Source organism: Cyprinus carpio, chromosome A7 (genome assembly GCF_018340385.1).
Source record: "Cyprinus carpio isolate SPL01 chromosome A7, ASM1834038v1, whole genome shotgun sequence".
NCBI lineage: Eukaryota > Metazoa > Chordata > Actinopteri > Cypriniformes > Cyprinidae > Cyprinus > Cyprinus carpio.
The window spans coordinates 25,985,410-26,005,657 of NC_056578.1; the positions used below are offsets into that span (position 1 = coordinate 25,985,410).

The 20,248-nt window shown below is 38.2% G+C and overlaps 1 protein-coding gene across 1 annotated transcript in view; it reads right to left on the reverse strand.

Moving 5' to 3' along the window:
* Positions 1-1,520: 1,520 nt before the first annotated feature.
* The window catches only part of LOC109109721 (cadherin 11, type 2, OB-cadherin (osteoblast)), a 50,259-nt gene continuing 31,531 nt past the window's right edge, over positions 1,521-20,248 (reverse strand). Inside the window, exons 2-12 of the mRNA XM_042760597.1 lie at positions 16,780-17,225; positions 15,744-16,038; positions 14,349-14,468; positions 12,945-13,112; positions 11,205-11,392; positions 8,811-9,064; positions 8,238-8,374; positions 7,472-7,593; positions 6,620-6,737; positions 3,197-3,448; positions 1,521-2,246 (exon numbers count right to left, since the gene is read on the reverse strand). Coding sequence (XP_042616531.1) covers positions 1,750-2,246; positions 3,197-3,448; positions 6,620-6,737; positions 7,472-7,593; positions 8,238-8,374; positions 8,811-9,064; positions 11,205-11,392; positions 12,945-13,112; positions 14,349-14,468; positions 15,744-16,038; positions 16,780-17,031 — 2,403 coding nt within the window. The 5' untranslated portion in view covers positions 17,032-17,225 and the 3' untranslated portion in view covers positions 1,521-1,749. The remainder of the gene's footprint in view (positions 2,247-3,196; positions 3,449-6,619; positions 6,738-7,471; positions 7,594-8,237; positions 8,375-8,810; positions 9,065-11,204; positions 11,393-12,944; positions 13,113-14,348; positions 14,469-15,743; positions 16,039-16,779; positions 17,226-20,248) is intronic.

Here is a 20,248-nt window from a genome sequence, read left to right on the forward strand (position 1 = left end):
GAGGCTGTTTCCTGTGCTTCACTTCATACACGATTACAGCAAATGTAGTCTTCCTGTATGGGCGAGAAAAGCCTGCAGCAGTGCTCATCTGTTTATTTTCAAGCCCCTTCAGGGAAATTGGTGTCCAATCTCATTCAGGTGTGCTGAAGTTCGGTTTTATGTAAGACTATTTTTCTTTTCATTCTTTTTCTTTTTTTTAACAAAGTGCACATTGACCTTTCGGTGTACGATTACCCTGGGAGAGGAAAGAATGCAAGCCTCTCTGCTGGGAGACAATGGAGAGACCTACCACTGGAAAGCACAGAAGCCACCGGTGAAAAGCTCTGCATGTCTCTGCGAGTGTAAATGCAATTCATGTACTGCACTGCATTCGTATTCAACCGTTGTGTTTCCATCATGAGTCGTACTACAGTGGTTATACTTTGTGTAAAGCGCTGATACATTGTGTTCACACAAATATCTTACCTCCATTGATCATTTTTATAAAAAAAGCATTTATTTAAAAGTTTTTGCTTCTTAGATTGAAGCACATAATAAAGCAACAGTACAATGTTCATAAAATATAAGTGTGATGCTGTAATATTTTCCTTACATGTTGAAATACTGATATTTGTATGTATACTAAAATAAGAACTTTTAAAATTGTACAAATAGTTACCATAAAATTGACATAGAAATTAGCCATTTCTCACTGCGACAAGACAGACTGTTTTTTTTCTCGCCAAGGAGAATAACATAAGCCATTAAAGAGAATGAGAAATGAAGAAAACTGAAAAAAAAAAAAAAAAAAAAAAAATTGTATAATTTTATTACAATAAAAAAAGAAAGAAGAAAGAGAAAGATTTACATAAACTGTTCGGTGTAAGATTGATCCTCAAGAGACATATTTTGCACATTGTACTGTACATACGTTATAAGGACTTTAGCTTGCTTTAGGATATAGCTTTCAAGTTACAAAAAAAAATGCACTGCGTTGCAAGAGTGTCCATTAGTTAAGGCGATTTTTGAGCTCACAGGTCTTTCTTTGTGATTGTTCGTATATGGAACTGGGCTTTTTTTATTTTTATATTCTTTTTCTTTTCTAGATGACAGAAGCACACCAAGTCTATTTTTGCTGGATCCATCTGCTTCCAAATATATATATATATATATATATAGGACCTGTTTGGACAATATCTCCAAAGAAAATATGGAGGCGCTACAGAAGTTACAGAAGTCTTAATTTGCTGACGTTCGCTCCAGATTATTAATAAGGCAACTGCTTTTGTTTTTATTTCTTTGTGAGCTTGTTCACAGTATCAGCAAATCCATATTTCTCTGTGATCCACATCCACATCCTCAAACTTCAAACCTGTAGGAACCTACAAACATCAAAAGTGAAACGTAATGTTCTTCAGTTCTTAAACAACAGTGTCACATATTTGCTTATTTCGTACACACCACAGAGAAACGTCCACCACAGATGTGTCTTCGTGTCTTTTATCTTTTTTGTTGTTGTTTTATTTTGTTTAAAAAAAAAAAAAAAAAAAAAAAAAAAAAAATCTAACCTTCTGGCTCCCCCATAGCACATTGTGATCGTACCCATGACACTCCCAGCATCTAGTATACTGTGCGTATACTTACAAAAAGCCTAAAGTTTACTATAGAGTGAAAAACTCATGGAATACTTATAGTAAACTTCACAAAACACACAGTTAGTGGAGGAGGGCCGGGTGGAAGGAGATGAAAAAGGACTTATTTGAGCAAATGTTAAGAGTTGTCATCAACCAAGTCTTTGGTGCCGTAAAGATCGGCAAGTTTCTTGAAGCGCGGCCCCCAGCTTTGGAGGTAGTCGTAGTCCAGGTCTGAATCTGTGGTCACCGACTCCAAGGAACTCAGAGAGCCAGCGATAGAGCCTCTACCTTCATAACCGTAGATCTGAATGGAGTCATACGGGGGCGCTGTGGGGTCATTGTCCGCATCAGAAATCCGCGTTTTGATGAAATCATCCACGTCTACGCTGTTACCAATGGGCCTCAGGTCGGGGCGCATGGGATACTGCAGTTCGGGCTTGATGTCCTTACGGGGCAGGAAGCCATTGGCACCATCTGGATTCTGTAAGGTGGCGATGTCAAATGCCTCTGTGTCCTCCTCGCCACCTCCCTCATCATCATAGGTGATGATGTTCTCCCGAATGTCTTCCTCCTCAAATAGGATCAAAGGCTCCTTTTTCTGGCGACGCAGGGCCACAAACAGCACCACGATCGCTGTAGACATGCAAACAAATGTTAAGCCAATGCTAACTGCTAATCGCTATGCTGCTTCTCTATAGTTTTCTTAAATGTAGTTGCTTGAAAGATTTGATTATAAAGATGAAGTGTTCCCATTAAATGCAATGTTTAATACTGCTCTTTGATAATTTTTGAAACAGCTAATATATTTTGAGAAATGATGAACTGTTATTTTACAGCTCTACAATATGACTTGACAAGCTTTACACATTAGACAAAATTCTAAATCCCTCGTAAGACCGTTCTCTCAGTGCAATGTTACTAACTTTACATGGTTTTCCGAAAGTACACTCAATAATTGTGTGTAGATGTCGCTGTCTGTTCAAAAATTGCTCCTATTTTATTTTTATTTATTTTTTTTGCATGGAAACATACAGTAAAAACTCTTCGAACTAAATTCCAACATAAATATAATCTATTCATATGATCTTTTATGTTCACTTTATACAGTCAAAGCATTTAAGTATGTATTTAATGAAATTATTTTTCATTATTGGTTTAAATAAAAATAAATATTAGCCAAATTATCCTGATATTAAAGTCACATTGTATACTGAATAAATTGTAACCATCATAACTGTACAAAGTTTAGGTGTAACTGCGCAGTTGTTTAACAAGTGACTACATAAGATCGTCTTTACAACCTACTTAGGCTCACAATGCTTTTGGGAAACAAATCCCTAATCAGTTTTTAGAGGCAAGCAAAGTAAGTAAATGATGTTCTCGGTGGAGTATCTGTTCTATAAATACTTTATGTTTCTGTAGTTGTATGAGTGTAAAAGAACACCAGTGTGTTTTGGGGTGAAATGCAAATATTGACATGCATCAGGTCCCTATAAGATGTATAAACCAATCAAGCAAAACCTCTATTATTCACACATGGTTGCTTTGTTTGTATATTCATATACAAATATAATTAGGCTTACCTAGTAGAATAACAATACAGGCCAAGATGGCAATCAGAGCTCCGGTGCTGAGCCCTGCAGAGAGGATGAAAGGTTCGACATTGCAGGAGAGGATGGTGTCTTTGCTGTCGCAGCTGCACACACGGATTATAAGAGTATTGGTGCTGCTCATCGGGGGTACGCCGTTGTCATTGATCTGGATGGGAAGGTGATACACATCCTGGCTCATTCTGCTTAAGCCCTTCCGAATCACAAAGATGCTAGCAGTGCTATCTGTGAAAGCAACAGAGGAACATTGATGGAATGTTTACTTCAGCTGATGAGGATTTCAGTAAAAAAACAACAGAGTTGTAAATGTGCTGAATAGAATTACAGGAAAGTTTTCCATTCCCTGGAGTTTAGGTGCCATGAGAACTACCCACAGCCACCGGTGAGAGTCAATGAGGTGTGAATCCTCCAATATTAAATTCATGTTTAATATTGAGAACATTTATCAGCTTTTGGAAGTGTAATCATAGTTAGAGTGGAGGGAGCGGTATTGGTTTTATTTGCAACTGGGAGGGATGGATCAGTGCCAGCGCATTTTGACTCAGTGCAAGGTCACGCTGAAGGCATAGATGGAGTGAGTTCATTTAGTGGCCTGGGTTTTAGTCATTTTCACTCCCACTGGCACCACTTTCTTCAACCTTCAGTGACTCTGTCGGGGAAGGCCACTAATGATTTGGCTACAACGCTCATATAGCATGACGCCGTGGACAGGATCAATCAATCTAATGTTATCCATTATAAGTCTATATCATATTCTGTCAGTGAGATTACCATGGGCTGTGTGAAGTATCAGTTTGCAACATTTGAACCTGAGAGAGCTTCTCTAGGTCCTTGTAAACGATGTTGTGCTTTTGGGCCACCTTGATTGGTAAATGTTGTAAACTCACTGAGAACTCTCACAGAAGCCTCCTTTGTGCCAGGAAGGGAGCACGAATGCATTGGCCATGTACACATGATGTGTGACAAAAATATTGATTCTGATATTATAAACATTTTTTTCTTTCTTTCAAATATATATATATATATACAGTACTGTCATTATACTGTCATTGTGAAGCCAAACCAAATTATCAATAAATCATTAGCTGGAAAATATTATATGGAACACTCTTTCCAAGAATTTATTTATTTATTAATTACTTTTATTAAATTATTATTTATAGAATTTACTTGTATTTATTTATTTATTTAAGTAGCAGAAATGGGTTTCCATAATTAAACAATATGTATAATAATAATAATAATAATAATAATAATAATAATTATTATTATTATTATTATTATTATTATTATTATTATTATTATAAATAAATAAATAAATAAATAAATAAATAAATACTGTTATTTTAAACTTTCAATTCATCAAAGAATCCTGAAGAAATCTTGGTTTTCATAAAATGAATAAGAATAAACTGTTTTCAACACTGATATTAATAAATGTTTCTTGAGCACCCAATCAGCATATTAGAATGATTCCATGCGTCACTGAAGACTGGAGCAATGGCTAATGTAATGTATTGTCACTTCTATCAAAAAAAAAATGAAATAAATATATATATATATATATATATATATATATATATGCCTTCAAACGACAGAATATTGCAATTGCTGGATGATGATTCATTTCTGCATTTAAATTCAGCTGGCACTCTCAAAACCTTGAAGATTAAAACCAGATCTGATGTATTTTTACTTTTCAATTATTACTAAACACAGATCATATTCCATACACTTAATATTTGGAGTTCATGCGCATATATAATCAGCAGGCCTTCATTACGTATGCCTGATAAGAGGAGCGATGTCAGAGCCTCTGTGCGGAGAGCTGAGCATAATGGAGCTTCAGATTAATGGGTGTGCAAAGCTGTTGAAAACTGTATCCATTTGAAATGCTCCGGATCCTGATAAAGCCAGTCAATCTGAGTAGCCTAATCTGTCTCCCTAATATTGTTGGCTTTTGAAATGGCCTGCTAAAAAGTGCTGATCTCCTTTCTTATTAAAGCAGACCAAATGGGAAAGACAGTCATTTCTCTCTCTCTTTCACTCCGTCAAATTCTCTGTTCACACCAGTCCGCTCTATTAACCAAGAAAAAAAGCCTAAACAGATCTGTGATAGTAAACATTCACCCTTTAAAAACAATTAACACATGTATTACTCAGTCAGGCGACAATTACGTGGAGTTACTGGAAACAGCTACTGACGCCTTTATTGGATTTCGTGATATTTCCAATCTATTGGTGGTCAAAGAGAATTACAGCACAATCAGAAATTAGCCAATGGAACACAGCAGCTCAGTCAATGACGTCAATTTATTTATAGGCCAACCTGGAAGGTTATTTTCATGGGCTCCCTTGAGGTGTTTAGAATAGAAAAGGTTTTCGATTTTTGAGTAAAATAAGGTCTGTGGTAAAATATGGTTAAATTACATCCTTGAGTTGTAGTGCTTATTTAGCGACGAAAAACAGCAGCTTCCACTGTTTAAGGTATGACTGGTTGTAATTTATGTAAACAAAATGGGAAAATCTGAAGTAATTCTAAAAACCGACTGGAAATTTCTGATGCGATGGCTTGAAAATGCTAATTATTTTCCAGGTTTTACAACTAGAAATTCAACAGCTCCACATATGGAAAATAGATTAGTCTGTAAGCATATGTTAGACTAATATCATTATCATATCATAACAGTCACACTAAGCATTCTTAAATAACACCAAAGCTCCTTGTAAGCAAAGTCAACACGATTTTACAGTTTCTTTGAAGCATATATAATTCAGCTTGTATTCTACCAAGAGCTACTAAATAATGAGTTCATATAAAAGCAGCAAATTCCCCTCAAACTGATCAGCACCCAGTCACAACGACACTCCTCAGAGAGGCTCTTCAGCTGCCTCTAACTTGAGGCTTCTTGTTTCCACACTGATTGACTCTCACATCACAGTAGGTGGGGCTCTCCTACGTGGTCTTCAGACCTGTGTCTACCTGTTTGAGGAAAGACTATTGGACTAAATTTTGGTGCTGAAGTTTTTCTGGGCACACCAAGCAGGATGCTTGAGAAACAGATAGAAACAGGGCTGCCTACCAGCTGGGCCTCACCCACGTTTCAGATCCACAGATGGAGAAGCTCAAACGAGAGTGACGCCTCCATAATTAATAAGAGAGGAAGCTGATTTGAGTTTGCCCACCTCATCATGACCTAATTATCAACACGATGTTGGCTGGGCGACACTGCAGACACTCACTCCTACACACTGATAAACTCATTTGGTTTGGAAAGAGACTAAAATATTTTGTGTTTTCAGTTGGCGCATTCCTTTAGGCAGTTTACTTTGCTTGAAATAAGCAGTTCTTCGGTGCAGATTATTCTATTATGGGGTGTTTTGTGTGTCACACACCTCTGTTGTCCTTGATGGAGAAACTGTGGTTGTTAGCGACCTCAGGGGCCAAGCTGAAGTGGAAGTGCTGGCGGTGGGCCATTTCATCCTTATCCGTTGCACTAACTGTCTCAATGAGCTGTGGAGCAGAGAGTTTAAATCAGGTCATGTTAAACTGGTTAAAATCACCAGGGCATGCCTTTAAATAAATGTATGCCTCTTCTATCTCTTTGTCTTTCTATCTTCCTTTTTTTTCTGTTACTCATTCAGACTTGCAACTGCCCAACAAAGGGAAAGTGAACATTGCATTGATTAGATTTAGACATCAATGTAATATTGTATAGTGTTAATTTAAAAGTTTTGATGAAAGTTCATTTCATTTCATCAAAATTCTTTAACAGTTTCTTGTACCTATTTAAAGACAGTCATACATTTTACAGACAAGGGATCAAATAAGTGACAATAAGTTATCTAAGCCAATATGTCACCACTATACTAAAATATTATGTGGAAGCACTTCCATATTTTTATGGAAATCATAAATGCATTTTTTTCAGGATACATTGATGAATAGAAAGTTCAAAAGAACAACATTTATTTGAAATAGAAAAACATTGTAATATTATAAATAGCTTTATTGTAACTTTTGATGCACCCTTGCTGGAAAAAATTAATTAATAAAATCTTACTGATCCCAGACTTTTGAATAGTAGTGTATGTGCATATGCACTGTTAACATAAACACAATACCATACTAATATATATCACTGTCATTCACGTTAACAAATATGAATGAACCTTACTGTAAAGTGATGCTAATTATTTAATAAGTGCTAAAAAAAGAAGAAAAAAAAAAACGGTTAGTTGACTTACCTTTCCAGGGCTGACATTCTCACAGACAAGCACTTCGTTTTGAGCAGCAAATTCTGGAGCATTGTCATTCACATCTTTGACTTTGATATTGACTCGTACTTTTGCATCTTGGTGATGGCCACCTGGGACAACAACAGAATTTAAAAAGAGACTTAAGATTTATCATTAATTCATTGTGCTGTAAAAAAAAAAAAAAAAAAAAAAAAAAAAAGCCAGCCCTTAGTGGAAGGACGTGAGTGACAAGACAACCGGAATTGTCAAGGCAGCCCTGAAAAAGCCTGGAGTTTGATTCACTCACATCTCGTATCTGAAATGATCAGGTTTAGTGAATGCTTTGATATTATGCTTCCAGACACAAGAGTCTTCCACATAACCAAATAATATTTTTGATGTAGTTTTCAAGTATTAAGACTTGAATTTTTGATAGTCTAAATTATCAAAGACATTTATCTGTGTATAACACAGAAACTTTGAATTCAACCAGAAAGAGACACTAACTGCCCCTCAAGAAAATCTCATACACACAAAAATAAATATATACAATCTTAGGGCCAGTTACAGACTGTTCACTGAACTGAGGGTATCATTTGAAGGTTGAAGAGGTAATCTGTGGCTGTCTCTTCTGAAATTATGCAGGAGGCCTGGCGACACTACAACCACATAAGAGCAGGGTGGAGGGAGAGCTGAAGAGCTTGGTTAGGGAAAAAATGCAACATGCAAGGCTACTCTGTTATTTAAAAGCCCAGAAAAGAGATGAGTGACCTACCAATCTCTGTAGCACTGACGGAGATGTTGTGCCAAGCCTGTGTTTCCCGATCTAAAGGCCTTGTGGTCTTAATAATGCCGTCCTCATGATTAATGATGAAAAACTCTTCCAAGTCTGTGTAGCGTGGGATCATATATCTGGGATATAAAAAATAAATAAATAATAATAATGAAAATAATAAAAATAATTAAGAAAATATATAGATTAAAAAATCTATCTTGCTCCTGAAATGTCCATCATGCAGTCGGCTCAAAACTATCGAGCTGGTTTAATATATATATATATATATATATATATATAGATATATATATATATATATATATATATATATATATATATATATATATATATAAAAAGATGTATTTATAATATTTTTTTTCTTTCTTTCTTTCTTTCTTTCTTTCTTTCTCAGGATCTCTTTGAATTTTATCTAATAAATCAAATTTCCCTGAAGAGTACAACATCAGACTGATTGTCATCAGACAAAGTACTAATCATACTGCTGTACTGACATATTATATAAACAGCCAAAGCAAAAGTAATCTGATTCTTTTTACAGGAAGTGATTGCTACCTGATGGGGTTGTTCATGATGTCGGTGTCTTTGGCATGCACACGGCCAACCAGAGTGCCTGCTGGGGCGTTTTCCTCCACCTCAAAGTTGTAGCCGGGAGCCATGAAGGACGGGGGCTCGTCTGCATCTTCTACTGATATTTTCACAATGGTAGTATCTTTGTATGGACCCCAGGCAATGAAACGGGAGTCCACGTGTGGGTTGGAGGCTTCTACCTTCAGTGTGTACGATCGCTTGGTCTCAAAGTCCACAGTCTGAAAACAAGAGGTCAGGAAACAAATTAGTCATTCAATTTGATGGAAGCTGTCAAAAAAAAAAGTTACTTTCAGAAATCACTCTACATATTTGAATATGACAATGACCCCATTTGTCTATTGATTCTGGACTGCATGGAGAACCAAAGGTGAATTAAAAGATAAATGAGTCTGAGCAACAAAAAAAAATAACCATTAATAGATTACCAATAAATCAAGAGAAATGAAACAGAAAAAAAGAACACTAGAATTTATCTAACAAAAATAAAAATAAAAAAAATAAGGGAAAAGTTTAAAAGAAGCAGACTAGAGGGCACTGTTGTTACACATTTGGAAAGGAGACTAAATCTACAAAGAAGCTCAAATGAGAAAGCATTCGAATATCAAAGCTCTTGCAGACATCTTTCAGTTACAGATTGCACTTCTTTACAATTCTCAAAAGGCACAATTCTAATGCAATTTAGGTTCAAGCAAACAAAACAGAAAAAAAAAAAAAAAACGGTGCTCAAAAGCAGCCAGTCATTTGGTCCGCTCGTGTCCTCCTGCATTACCAGTTTTCACACATCCGCCTGTTTTCTGATTAGCCTGTCTCACCCGTCGCACATCTCGGTCACAAATTACCAAGTGAGAATTACACATAAAGGGTACATATCAACTCAAACACACACTCACACCTACACATGCCAGGTAGTTGTGTGTTGATTGGTTGAAAGTTGTTTTTCTTGCTTCCTCATTCTGTTCTCCTCCATTTTCTTGTCTTTTCTTTTTTTTGGATCTCTTTAATGGAGCAGCCAACGCTGGAAACAAGTATCACCCAGCTATTTCCTCCAACAGGTTGGAAACTATTCTGTTTATCCTGACAGCAGCAGTCCCCCTCTCTCTTTTTTTCTCCTACTACAATCCTTTATTTGGCACCTAATAACTCCCGACTCAAACCTAATCAGGAGCAGATAATATTCACAATAATGCTACGTCTCCTCTTAATATTCAGCCTGCGTCGCCTGCCTGCAGTTGAAACAGAATACTTGATTAAAACCCTGGCAATTCCGTCAGTAATTTCGACTTTAATTTTCAACATGCTTTGAAGAGCAAAAGGTGATGATTTCCCAAGAGGTGTATCAGCGAGGCATTGTGTTATTGAGTGAAGCAGCATTGCGTCAAGCTGATTGTTGTTGGCATGCCGTATTGTCTGTTCTCTCACCCTTCTGCATGATTCATCCCCTCCTTATAACCTTCTCGGCTGAAAAAGCACTGCTGTGGCCACCACGTAAAAAAAATAAATAAAAAAATAAACAAGCAAGGCTGACAAAATCTCCCTCCAATCGTTCCTGCCCCATACACACCTCCTTTACACAAACAGCATTCACAATATGCTGATGCTGCACCGGATTACACAGCTCAAACAGCAATAATTCTTGACTGCATACATTTTCCTTTCTTCAGTATGCTTCCTTTCTAATGATCATTTCATGGATGATCATTTGACATCTTGAGCTGTGGGGGTGAAGGGTAAAGGATCACCAGCAGGTGGCAGTGTTACGGCTGCAGACTGGGTCTCTTTGGCTCTCAGGCTAAAGCTGGTTAGTGGCTAGCAGGCTTCTCGGGCGATGTGAGTTTTCTCTCGGCCACAGGAGGTGGGGGTACGGATGGGAGGCAGCCTAACCCGAATGGCTGTGTAATTGTCTGCATAATCCAGGGCCTCAGAGCAGGGGAGGAATAACCCAGGCAGCAAGGCCCAGATGAGCTTCCCTCACACGGACAGAGAGAAGCAGCCATGAAAGTCAATGCTCATCTCAGACATAATAGGGTAGGGATGGGCAATGTCACTGCAATTACTGAGTGAAAATGGTGAAAAATCACTTCAACTGCCCAGCAGTCCTGCACTTGTGCTCTCAACCTTGCATATTTGAGCGTCCATGCAAATAGGAACACAAATGACCAAGCAAATAAGCTAAATGCAAACAATTCCTCAAGAAGAGAAATCAAGAGACTAAGAGATGGACAGAGGAATTCAATATAACGCTATCTGACAAGAACACCCCTCCCCTTTTGCGCACACACTTGCTTCCATTCACAATCGCACATATGTAACTAGAAGTTGCATTCACACATACTTATTTGACACTCTCACACACTTCACCTTCTTTAGTTTGATAACTGCCTCCTGGGTCTCCGAGTCCTTGGTGATCTCGAAGAGGTTCATGCCGTCTCCCTCCAAGATTCGATAATCCACTAGTCCGTTCTCTGCCAGATCAGGATCTTTGGCCTTCAGTCGACCCACCTCCTCACCAGGAACCTTGTCCTCCGAGACCGCCATGGCGTAAACACCTGTGAAGAAGAGTAGTGAGTCCTGGGAGCTCTCAGAAAAAAAAGGGGTGAGGGGGGGTGATATGGTTTATAATATCTCTGAGTCACAGGCAAGAAAAATCATGATCACACTGCCCACTCGGGAATGAAGAGCTGGTTCGCTGCATGATACCGGTGCTACCTTCAGCTAGCTGCCTGGCACCTGTGAGCTCTTAGCCGGTGAAATCAGGAGCGCATGTGTGAAATTTATATTTGTGTGCTCGAGTGAGCCTGTATGCGTATGTGGGTGGGTGTATGAATACTATAACAGACACCTGCCTGAGGCTGGAGCTCGCAGAAGGACCATATGGCTCCGCTCCCTGTCTGCTGAGAGCCAAAGGCTTCAGCTGCCTTTACAAAAATAACTCCCACATGGGGAGGAAGTCCTCGCGAAAAAGGCCAGGGCGTGCAAAGAAGTCTGCTTTTTCAATCAGACCTTCGACAGACCAAAAAAGAAAAGGAGCTTTTTCATCGACACTTTTTTTGGGGGGAGCTATGTTTGAAGCGTGTCAAAGTCTGTTTCGAATAGGGCAAACAACTCTAGGAATCGATAGCGAGCCTAAAAGAGACAGCTGAGTGCTCAAGCTGCATTTTTTTGGCGTGAGCAGAAACACATTAAATATCTGAAGCTCACATTCTCACCTGTGCTCTGAGCCAAACTGGTGTCCACATTAAAAAATCTATCTTGCTCCTGAAATGTTCCATCATGCATCATGCGGCTTAAAACTATCGAGCTGGTTTTAAGGATCTGCTTGCCTAATCTACTCATTCTGGGCAATAACCTTGCAATGTACAGTTTATTTTGGTCCATGAATCACGGTTTCTACCAGCACCAAAAACAGGGCTTGTGTAGGAGCTGGAGCGCTGGGACCATGCTGCATTCTGCTTAAGTCAGGGAAAAGCTTGAAGGCCCTTTGCTACTGAGCCTGAGGCTCCGAGCGCATAAAAAAGCAAAAGCTCAGAGGAGATTTATAGGGCTGGTTTCTGGAACAAAAGACAGATAAAATCTATGTGCTTAGTGTGCAGTTTAGTGTCACATTGGCAACACATGAGCGCTAGCTCACACTAGCCCGTTCCTGCTCTCATCTGTATACACAAACACAGTAAATATTTTATCCAGCCTTTCATGCTTGAGAAACTTGATGTCATCGTGCTGAATGTTCAAAGAACATTTGAATAATCAAGTTGTGATATTTTCATGTTTACATCTGTAGCTCATATTAGCAGATTCTGACTTGGTCCCTGAGGGCTTGTCAAAGTTAATATGTGGTTTGAGGATTGAAGTGTGGAGAAGAAAGAGCTGTCCACTGGCTAAAAGCAAACTCTCCTCCCTTGGTGCATACATAGCAGAGGTCAGAGTAATGTTGTGTGTAGCCAGCCAAAGAGCAAGGCATGGTCACAGTGACTATAATAAAACCTGACAAGGATAGAGGGGGACAAAAAATGATGGATGGAGGAGAGATGGAGATAGGGAAAGAGAGAAAGGCAAAGAGAAAGAGGGAACATTCACAGCTGGAATAATAACTTCTCTCACCCTGAGCGAACTTCGGAGGGTTGTCATTGACATCAGTCAGGGTGATTTTAACCTGAGTGGTTCCTGAAAGACCGCCCATGTGTCCACCCATGTCCTTGGCCTGGATGACGACATCATATTCCTGCCTGGCCTCCCTGTCCATGTTGGGAAGAGCTGTTCGAATGATTCCTATAAACACATAAAACACATAAAACATAAGATGAAGTAAGATGCACCCCAGACCATTCATTTATGATCATCCATTCATTGATTTATTGAATGCTTAAGCTCTTATTAATAGACTTAACGTTTCATAAATTTTTATGAGATTTATTCCATATGAGCAGTTCAAACTGATTTTTGTGGTAGCAGATATTGTTATTTTGAAGGGAAAGCCCCCAGTAGTTAATATTGTAGTGAATTAGATGCAGTTCAAACATTTTAATTTCTCATTACAACCTATAGGCTAAGTCATTTAGTCTAAATGTATAAATTATTGCTATTACAACAATCTGTTCAATTAAAAGTTAAATTCAGTTGCATAACTGCATTCTGTTATTTGATTTGGCTATCATTATTCATTCAACTAATCTGTCAAAATGCATGCATTTGCATAGAATAACTGATTTAGTATTTCAAATGAATGAGTCCTTATTAAAAAAAACTATTAAAAATGATATCAAATATATATTTAACATATATTGTGTGAGTTGAATTAGCAAATGTATTGTCTTTAATACTGGATGATTGTCATCTTCAATTTCATCTGTAAATGTGTTACAATTTACAGTAGTTACATTTACAAGCTATAGTAAATGCATATTGCTCTTAGGGTGCCATATTGTACCAACTTTTACATCTCCTACCATGTACATGTCATACACAGACAGCTTTCATCCAGTAGGGCAACTGACCTTGGTCTTACACCTCAAGATAGTCCTGTCGAATACAATTCAAACTTTCAACTGGCACTATACTCTTCCAGTCATCTTTCAGAACAGGAAAAAAAAACATGGCTATTTTGCTCATTCTTGAGGTCCTTGAAGCATTTACCACAAATGCACTATTAATAGTTATGTAATGGTTTTGTTAGTATCACACAGATGAGCAGCACTGAACAGGATCGAGCAAAACATCCAGCTTCAGTTTATTAGCAGCATCTGCTCTATCTCCTCTGACTGCTGTAGGGGATTCCATTGCCACATTGTAGGACTAATATGACCATGGGTTAATTTAACTCAGGGAATGCAAGGTGCTCTTGCAAAGCGTGAAAGGACTACCCTCTTCATTCCCAATCCTCATACTGTGGTAATTAAATAGAAGCCAAGCATGATTTGAAATTGCACATGATGCATATTTGAATGCATGGCTGGCTCCACAGAACTAACACCGAACCAGTGAAAATATCATTACTGATGACTGTACCTGTTTGTGGCTCCACAGAAAAATAAGGCTGGCCCTGCAGGATGCTGTAGACCAGCCTGGCACTGTTGCCATATGTAGGGTCATCTGCGTCTGTAGCTGTGACCTTTATCACTGAAGTACCTGAAGAGAAAGTACATCACACATCAGCCATGATAGGGATCACTTTTGGATACTGCACAGATCTCACAGTCTAATGGCGCTTTTCCACTGCATGGTACGGCATGGCACGGCTCTGTACAGTTTACTTTTGTGGGGTTTTCCACTGGGTACAGTACCTGGTACCTTTTAGTACCAGCTCGGTTGAGGTTCCAAGTGAACCGTACTGTTACCAAAACATGACGTGTAAACTCTACTGATCTCGAATTGGCCGGAGAGAATCGTCACTACCTGCTTCACTGAATTTGTGACACAAACACAACAGAACCGCTAGATTTAAATCAATACAGTTAGTGAAGGATCGAACGCAACAGTTTTCAACAAGCGCACCTTTTTTTTCGTTGTCTGTTGAGGAAGTACAGACACTCCTCTCGTTGATAGAGAGATAGAGAGCTTGATGGGGCGACGTGGAATGAAAGCATTTTTTTGGAGTCACGGCAGTAAAGGCAGCACAACTATAACGACATGTGAATAATCTTGCCCACTCTAGCGATACTAAACTGCAGTGGAAATGCAAACTGAGCCGAGCCCTGCTGTGCCATACTGAGCCATGCCGAGCCGAGTCATACCACGCAGTGGAAAATCGCCCTAAGATACACCTCCCATCGAAATTCACAACAAAGATAAGAGAAAAACTAGCAACTTGGATATTTCTCAGGTTATAAAGTTGATCTTGAATAACCTTTTTTTTTAAAGGCAACAAGAATATATCAGAGTCTAAAGCTAGACGATACAAACCATTGCCTCAGGTTTGTGCATGCACTGTTTTGCCTTCAGCAGGGCTAATTTCCATGAAATCTGATTCTGTTTACACACTAAAATCAATTTACCCAGCATGTTTACCAACTTGTCTAAAAATATAAGAAATTGACCTGGACAAAACTAGCCTTTCGAGGTTCCCAGCAGTATTATGTGAGCTGTGAACAGGGGGTATTGGGGTAACAGATCGTTACCCTGTGACAGGAGAGCATTACTGATGATGTATTGCATAGTGAAAATGCAGTAAAAATAAACACATGCACACAAACAAATGCATACGCACATGCACACACACACCCAGACAAGCCAGCAGTCGCAAAACAAGAGTTGCAACAAGAGTACCGACTCACTTCGGTCAGATTTCAGTCAGATTTCAGCTCTTTTGAATAATGCATGAGGAACAAGCTGTCAGGTGTGGGCTCACAGAGAAAGAGAAGAAGCTGACAAATACAGTATGCTTTTCCAGAGGCTCGCACTCACCAACATTGGACATCTCAGCCACTCGTGCATAGTAAGGGCCGTGAAGGAACTCCGGTGGATTGTCGTTGATGTCCTGCACCTTGACAATGAACTCCGAGGGAGGCTCAAGGGGTTTGTTGGTGTCTCGATCCACAGCCTGGGCGGTCAGGGTGTACTGGGCCTGTTCTTCTCTGTCCAGTGTCTTTGTGGCGTGAATGTTGCCCGTTTTGTCATCAATGACAAAAATAGTGCCTGCTCCCTCCCCTGAAAGGATGTATTTAATGTTTCCATTTCCTGAATCTACATCCGAATGAAGCTGGAAGAAGAGAAAGAGCATGCGAGTGAGAGGTTTCCATCAACAACGAGCAGGTCAAACAAGAACGCTGCCTTGAAGTAAAAAGCTTTTTGGCTGGTCTTCAGCGATAGCATCTCCTCTAGAGTATCACATTAACACACTCATATCTTACAGTAATATCCACCCTGATGGCTTGCTGCACTGACAGTGAATTCAACAGGGAAAATTCCCTCTACTAAATGCAAGTCTACATTACTCTCAAGTGAACTTCATCATTTCATATTAAAATGAGAACGGACCTCATTTTTGTAATGTATGACTGTTTATATGTTGCACACACATAAACTGTATAGAGCTGATGCAAATCAATGGATGTTGATTATGCAGGTTAAAATAAAATTAAACTCCTGACACAGAATATTCCCACTCAATAAGTCTAAACCTCTACTTGGGTTCAGGTGGGAATTTAAAGGCCAATGTGCTGCCGGTTCGCCGTGTAACTATCCGGCAGGTCCATAAATCGTCCATTTCCCCTATGCAAGAACCATAGGGGACTGCACTGTTATTAAAAAGGAAATCCAATTTATAACCTTTAATCAAGTGGGCCACTGATTGCTTTTGTGGAACAAATGGAGGATATTGCAAGGACTCTGTCTGTAATAAAAACCCCAATGACTTTCATTCACAACATAACCTTAAGAGAAAAAAAAGAGAGGGAGGGACAACATGAGATGGACGTAGAAGCTCCTTGTTTCTACTTACCCGACCTACTAAGACGGGATCTGGGCCTGTGTACTCCTCAATGACAAAGAACTGGTTCCAGACCCAGCCCCGTTTGGAGCGGTGAAGCACCTGGCCCTCTTTGCCTCTCTCCCTGTGTCTGTGTAAAGAGAGATGACGGCGGTGGGCATGCTCCCGTGGACCTGAGCCCCTGTATGTCGCTGCTGCTGCAGCACTCCATAGTGTGGCCCCCAAACACAAGAAGAACACCTGCAGTCTCAGTCCCTCCCACATCCTGCCCACACTGTCCACTTCCTCTGGGCCTGCCTCCTGTGGATATCAAAATCCAAAGAGAATCCTTGAAATGGTGTCCACTGGAAGGTGTGGACTCCAAAGGGGTTGAGGCGGACAGAAGGAGACCTCACTGGATTTGACTTCTGAGATTCATCACAAAGTCATGCTTTTCCACTCTTTCTTCTGCTCCGATTCTGAAACAAAAAAAGGAGAAAAACATCATTAGTCACATGAGAAAGTATAAGTAGGGTACAAAGGTCTAAATTGTCTACATAAAACCTGAACAATACACTGAACATTTTAGGATAATATAACATTTAATGACACTTTGACGCAGAAGATTCTGCACTATTACTAGGTCACAAATCAAATAGAGAGAATTTGTGTCATTGATCAGGTGAAATCCTTTTCAGATGTTCTTGCTGTTCTTGCAAAAGTCAGATGTTCTTGTTTCCACTGAAGCACAAGATGTTCTTTGGCTCGAATCATGCTGGAGAGCATGATCATCAGGTTTTACAAACACACCTGGGGAGCTCATGCAGCTCGAGTACTGCTCTCATTTAAGCAAAAGCGGGACAAATCAAAGACAAAAACATTCTGAAATTAATGTATTTCAGTTCAACTTTTAGTAAAATTGTTATGCTCACAATATGCTTACAGTATAATTGAAATAATTGTAATGAAAACAATTCATTAAATTAGAAAAATGGTGGTCTAAGACCCCACTGTATATACAACATAACTACTTTTGTCAGACCACACTTGAATCAAGTTAAATCAACTGTGTTGAAGTGTATTAATTCATTTTGTAACGGTGTACCCTAAATTAATTAAGCATCAGAGGTCGAAAGCCCATTTGTGCCGATTCAATTAGACATTACACAGCCAGCGGTCTTCCATTGTTGTGGTAAGCTATTCTCTGTTGCAGAATATAAACCACAAGGTCTGCGGGTCTCATTGCTGTTTATTTGATAATGTAATGAAAAATAACTGTATATTCAATTCCAGGGGATCATCTACAGAATAAATAACACAAAGTGAAGAAAAAAAAAAATATATATATATATATAATTGTAAAAAATAAATAAAACTCCCTCTCTATATAATTCAAAGATTTGGGGTAAGTAAGGTTGTTTTAAAGGAAATTAATACTTTTATTCAGATAAATGACATTAAAGACATTTATAATGTTGCAAAAGATTTCCACCAAAATGTCAGGATTAGGTATGCTCCGATACTCAGTATCGGGATCAGCTCCGATACTAGCATTTTCTGTCGGATCAGGTATCGGTCAGACGAGGCCAATCTAAATCCGATATTCTGCATATACTATTCTGTGTTACTGTTAAGCCCCATGAAAAAGGCACAAAAACACTATAAAACACCATAAAGTTTAGTGCACTATACTCCAATGTATTCTGAAGCCTTTCCATTGTTTAATATGTGGTTCAGATGAATATTAAAGTGGTTAAATTTAATTCTGCATAAACTCTTCTCTCCGTTGTGGCTGTCTGTCATCCTCCTTTCAGTGTTCAAACTGCATGTTGCATTCGGTTGCAACAGTCAAGACGATGAAACAACTCTCTGCAAGATGATTCAATGTTCCAATTATTATACTTGATCTGTAGATAAAGACCAGTGGTTTTGCATAAAATGACTTTATCTTGTTGGAGATTAGTGTTGTTTCTAAATCATGTTACTTTCTACCAGGTGTCTGTTAGATCCCGACACTGGAGCAGAGAGCACTATGAATTGTTATTCATGTGTACACTAACTGAAATTTAAAACTGTTCAAAGAAAAGACTCTATCACAGATATAATACACTACGCCTCAGTATGGGATGCACATAAGCGCTTTGTGCTGCTCTGTATTGGAGTTACTTTTATTGGAATACTTTTGCGCAATGAAAGATTATTAATGGCCTTTCTTGATGTCATAAATAGCATATGTTGCTGCCTCATTACTGTGATATATATATAAAAAAAGTATTTTAATTTTATATTATATATTTATATATAAATATATTTACTTGTTTTTCATGTATGTATTTTACAACAATATATAGAACAATAACATTTTACCAGATTTAGCCCTACACTTTTATTTGTTCCCCACTAAATAATGTTTTCACTAAAATGTTTAGATTTTATAAAATTACTGTGCACTCATGATTTTTCTAGAGTATCTTTTGCTGCTGAATTATCCACTAACCTAGTTTATAATAGTATTTTTTTTTATTATTTTTTATCATAGATTATGATTATATGTTTTCTCATTTGTTATTTTTTTCTTTAAAATAAAGTTGTCTATATTTAGTAAATTGTGTTTAACATATAAAATAGTGATAATCAGATCAACACACAGGAATAGAAATTTTACATTGATAAAAAAAAAAAAAAAAAAAAAAAAAAATAAAATGTATTGGTTTATTTATTAGTATTAGTATTGAGTTTTTCTGGTGTTTTCTGAAAAAATGGTATGGTTGTATGGTATATATTTTTACTATTATTATTTATTTATTGAATAAGTTTCTTATGCTCACCAAAGCTGCATTTATTTGAAGTACATAACTGAATACTATATTCAAAAACACTTGATAATTTTGTCTCACCTTTCAGTAAAAGTATTTTGTCTCTTAATTTCAGTTAAAACTATCATGTCTTCAACAGGAGATTTGTGACCCCTTGGGGGTCTGTGGTGGCACTAAAGGGAGTCTGCACATTACTGTTTTATCTCAAACACGTTTTTTTTTTTTTTTTTTTTTTTTTTTTTACAAAAACAAAATGAATATATGCATTACCCAAAAGCATAATAGGAGGATCCTGCTCCATCTCTCTCTCCACCAAGGGATCTGAAAAAGGTTGAAGACCCCTGTCGTGCAACCCACACCATTCTTCTCAGAATAGTACTCAGCGTTTTTGTAGTCATCAGGGGTACAAGCACTTTGTCTCAAACACCAAACCACTTGATGAGTTATAAATACATTGCAAAATTACAGTGAATGCTTTAACCCCAGAGCTATTCTTGTCTTTACTGAAACATTTGTATAACAAACCAAGTGTAGAGTCACTCAGAGATGATAAGTGATTCACAAACCCTGCAATGTCTGTAACATCTGTAAAAGTGATACCGTTATTTATCATGACCTCTTATCGGCCAGAAGTTAAAGTGTGTCTCTGCTGAAGGGATTCAAGCTCTAGCATCTTAAAACATATT